This window comes from Tigriopus californicus, chromosome 5, assembly GCF_007210705.1.
Source record: "Tigriopus californicus strain San Diego chromosome 5, Tcal_SD_v2.1, whole genome shotgun sequence".
NCBI classification, from domain to species: domain Eukaryota; kingdom Metazoa; phylum Arthropoda; class Copepoda; order Harpacticoida; family Harpacticidae; genus Tigriopus; species Tigriopus californicus.
This window is the reverse complement of record NC_081444.1, coordinates 5,407,676-5,412,462: the sequence shown is the minus strand read 5'-3', so window position 1 is coordinate 5,412,462 and position 4,787 is coordinate 5,407,676. Positions and strand designations below refer to the sequence as shown.

General features: G+C 39.0%; 1 protein-coding gene across 1 annotated transcript; it reads left to right on the top strand.

Moving 5' to 3' along the window:
- Positions 1-741, top strand: LOC131880740 (uncharacterized). The gene has a single exon (XM_059227433.1). The coding sequence runs from the start codon at positions 49-51 to the stop codon at positions 739-741; it is 693 nt and encodes a 230-aa protein (XP_059083416.1). The 5' UTR covers positions 1-48.
- Positions 742-4,787: the final 4,046 nt, after the last annotated feature.

Sequence of the window (4,787 nt, the reverse complement as noted above, 5' to 3'; positions counted from 1 at the left end):
AGCTTCTTCAATCTGCCCAGATGGTTCGAATTCGAGTACAATTACGAGATGAAAGAGGTCAACCTGACCATGGTCAACGGAACAATGGTTTTGAGCAACGTGTCCGATATTGTCGTGGGTACAACAGAGCTTCGTCGAAACGAGGCTTATGTCCGGGATTACACCCTGATTGCCAATACCGTGTGTGTTCTCCTTCTTCCCACACTGATCATGCTCATAAGTACCTTCTTAATTGTGCGGCAAATGATCTTGCCCAAATCCTCCATTTACACGTGTAATCAGGAACGAGCTCGGAAGAAGAGGAACCGAAGCATTACTCTCATGCTCATTGGGATCATTGTCTTGTTCTTCGTGTGCCATATCGGCGAGGTGATCATTTCTATGTACGAGATGATCTTGTTCATCGACAATGGCGAGAAAGTCGAGTTCCCCCAACTCATACGTAACCTCATCGTTCTTAATCATCTCTTGATAGTAATGAACTCCTCACTAAACTTTGCCATATACTGCAAGGACCTGGTGTTTCGAGAGTGTTGCCAAGAAGTTTTATGCAAGATCTTCAGTGAGCCCAGTTGTATTCCGATCTCAGCGGGCACTCATCGTACTCTTCAGACCAATCAACAGATGCAGCGTCCATTAAGGAGGGTCCAAATTAGCGATGATCAAGACCAGTGCGCTCCACCAAATGCCTACGGTTGTGGTCCAATCAGGCAAGACGTTAGTAACTCAAACTTGCGATGAAAGCACTTCAGATCCAATGAAGATCGACGGCAACGAAAATCATTCATGATAGATGATAGAGAAATCATCTCAATTGGGATGAAATCCTCATCGAACTTCGGAATGGGAGCAATTACCTGGATCCGAGAGGATCCTCGAAATGGGGCTCAAACTTGATCAGCTCAAAATGATGACTGAGTCACAAACAAAGAATGTCATTTGTCAGATCAAGTGAAAGTGAATGAAACACTCAACCATCGACTTGTCTCTTTCCCACTATCTACCTATTTCAACGAAACTGCAGTATCATTTTGAAATTATTCTTGAAACAAATACTCTTCTCTCCTATATATTAAAAATACATACATCAATGCTCTCTTCGAATAACGAATCACTCTATTTCCACAAAAAGAAACGTGGATCTGAATTAGGATTCTCTACCATTTCTACCTACCTCTTTTACTGATTACTTGAAAGCTAGTGGTACATGTTGATAAATGAGTGATATTAGAGTTCTGGGAAAGAGAAATGACGCTCCTTTATTTTACTGAAGGTTTGTTATGGGCTCATTTCAGCAACCATTTTCCAGTATGTTGAATTGAGCAATCTCACTTTCATTCTTCAGATCCCATTGATCAACTTGCTAAGCTTCTATCCTTCCTTGCATTTAGTGCTTATCTGAGGAAGTCACGCAAAGTCAGAATCTCTCATTTTAAATGAGGGTATTCCTTCTCTCGGTTGAAATGGAGCCTGTAATACCTGAGGACAATATCAGACTTTATTGTTGCGACCGCAAATTAAATCTTTAGCAGATTTCAACATCCAACCACGAAAACCCTAATGCTCAAAGTTTCATCATCATCATCTATTGCCATCTCCAAAGACGGGATATTTAAACTTGGATTTACCTCAACAAGAAACACGAATTCCCTGTTTCAGTTAACATCAACTCAATTAGAGCTCTGAAAGTATAACCAACCGGATTCCGAAAAAATGCATTTCCAAGGATTTAGTCTTTAAATAAACCACCCTGGCAGGAATGGATCGTAACAAGAGGTCAAGTGGTGATTGAACGCATTATTCGGGAGAATTGGGCAAAGACAGCTTTTGGGGAGCCCAGGAAACGTAACTCGAATTTAATCTCGGTAGCATTATTAAAGGAAGTGAATGTGTGCGCTTCAGATTTATACGCATAGTATAGTGCGTGACAAAAGACTTTCCGAGCCTTAAAAGTGTTTCGTTCTTGACCTTCATGTCAATGGAAATGCACTCCACTCGTTTTCTATTCTTTGATTCTAATCAAATTCCGATAAAACAATACGAACCCTTAACTTATTTATCTCAACAAACCCTCCTGATTGCTTACAGTAAATCGTAGATTGGAAGGCCGAAGAATTTAGTTTGTTTCTACTGGATGAAGGGCTCTTGTTTTCGAACTCCCAAGACAGCCAAATCAATTGCGGAACATTTAGTAAACAAATGTGAATTTGGGTGGAACAGTATCGAAACTCCTTAGGGAGATTGAGATGGGAGTGCGACAGTTAGATGAATAAAAAAGATATCAAAATAAGTGGCAGACGTACTCTTTGCTTTGCATAACGTGTTGGGTAAACATCGGAAGTAAGTAAATAACTTTTCTATTTGATGGCCTTGTAACATACTCTTTTTTCAGCAGGGGAATGTACGAATGGCGCTTTTTCATTAGTTTAGTTGATGAAAGAATGTCGGAGAATTTGGTTACTACTGAATTTGCCAATGAAGTTCAAACAGCCTATCTGATGCCAATCCAGAGACATCGTGGCATTCAGTTGAAAAATTGATACGCGGGTCTATTTTCAGGCACCCAACCAAAATCGGTGAAACTTTCCTCTTGATAGATAACTTCACCTGTGGAAAGAGAATGATATCATATAAAACGTAACAACCATACAGAATACATAAACTGCATTTGCGGTGGGTAAGAGCTGAATATGCCTTGTATTTGGTTAGTTTCAAAAGTCACTGACTTTATCAGACTTATTGGGAAAGCCTCTTAAATGAAACGTGTTCCTAAACAATTGGGGTATAAAGCACTTCATTCAAGTATTTAGTGGCCACTCGAAATTTAGCAAAAGTCAACTCCAACAGTTGCAAATCGCCAAGCCTTAATATCAGTGTTGATGTTCTCGTCGATTTTGCTGGGTCGAGCTTATTGAGCGTTCAAATTGTGATCCTTGATATTCCTTTTGGAATTGGGATCATTTTATTGTAGAAGGACATAATCTCAGCGTTTTGATTTAATGCCAATCATGCTTCCATCAGTTCAAACGGAGAGAGAATTCATAAATATTCACCTGGCTTTGGATTTTCGGAATCAATCACTCCATCTGAAGTCTTTACCTATAACAGACTTTGATTAACAAACTTTGACAAGCAGCACAAAGCCGGTCGGACTAAGAATGATGATGTGAAGGCCTTGGCTAGACGAAATCAAAGGCCTCTGGGCATCACAGTCATCACTTAAGGCACGTCGTTGTTTTCTTTGAATGGGAACGATTCTTCTGAGGCTAATGGAATCTTTTGGCATGTTTGATGAAGGCTACAACACCAACATAATTGATTACTGACTACCAAATTATGGAGACAAGACCCATGCAAGATTGTTTAATCATTTTGCTTTGACAAACTATAAACGAACCACAAAGCTATTAGGCCATTGTCCTAATGCAGACAACAGTAAAACATAATTATCTTTTTTATGATTACTCTTACGCATTTACTTTCAACCAAATCGATCTCATTTTGCAGGAGAGCAACTCACGATAGCTAAGAAAGCTCAAACTGAGAGACATCATTTAAAAAAGGGGCAGGGCAAGGTCAATATTGCCACAGCATAAATCTCTTTAATTTAGTTCATTTCATCTTCAATCTTTCAGCAACGTGTATAGTTCTTTTTATTTGATTTTGGCCATTTGCGGAAAATATGACTTGATTGTGTCCACATAAAATCGTCATATTTTGATGGATTTTAGGCCTACTAACAAATCTTTCAAGGGTTAGCTCAATGAATGCTGGCCTCGAATGGAACTGATTTGCTTTTCTGATGTTTGATGTTGCTTTCAACTATCACCCTCAGGCTCCATTGGAATCCTTCTGAAGATCAATGGGAGTGTGCTGATATCAGACTTTGAAGGCAAATAAGGTTTTATCAACTGAAGTATAGTTCATGAACCCTTATCAATGGACTGAACCTTTTTGATCAAACTGATTAGTACATAAAATTCAGATTAAAAGAAGAATCTAGGAACACTTGGAGCTAACTTCGGATGTTCACACATCTTGAGCCTGGAGTTAAAATATTGCCAACAAATCTTGATGCGCAAGTCTCAGATGGACATCATAAAGCAAATTGCAAGAGTCCTTTTTAATTGGCGTCTACGACCCTTTTGCGCAAAGAGTTAAAGTTGTGCTTGAACATTCTCGCATGCCTCGTCCTCACAGAGGTCTTTAAAAAAAGGCATGACGACAAATGAGACGTAAAAGTTAGAAGTTGGGAGGAGCGTATTTTTTGTTTTAAAAAAAGTGTTTAACCCCAGGCAAACAATAAGACGTAGGCATTTAAGATTCACATGATGTTCGCAATGCTACTCATGAAATTGAAATTTTCAACATGTTTCGTAGAGTGAAAGGTGGATGAACTACTAGGTTTTCTGTCTCTCAATCCCCCTTCAGTGTTCCGTTGGGAAACAAGTCCCTTTTTGAGGAATAGCTTGCATAAGCCTTGTAGTGAGGAACTTCTACAGTATGTGCGTGATCAACAAGTCTCACAATATAATTAGGTTAGCTTTATTGATCTTTTTCCTCCTTAGGCTTCTGTCTCGCGGTCTGAAAAAACGTTAAGCTATCAAACGAAAAATACATCGTAAAAGGGGGCATTTTTTAAATGGCTGGACCAAAAAGAACAAGTCAACATTTGGTGTCATATTCCTCTGCACTTCCAACAAATATGTAATTTATTTCAAAAGTACACTTTTGAATACTTAGAAAGATAGGAGGATTTTTGATCAGGTGATAGTTTAGTATTGATC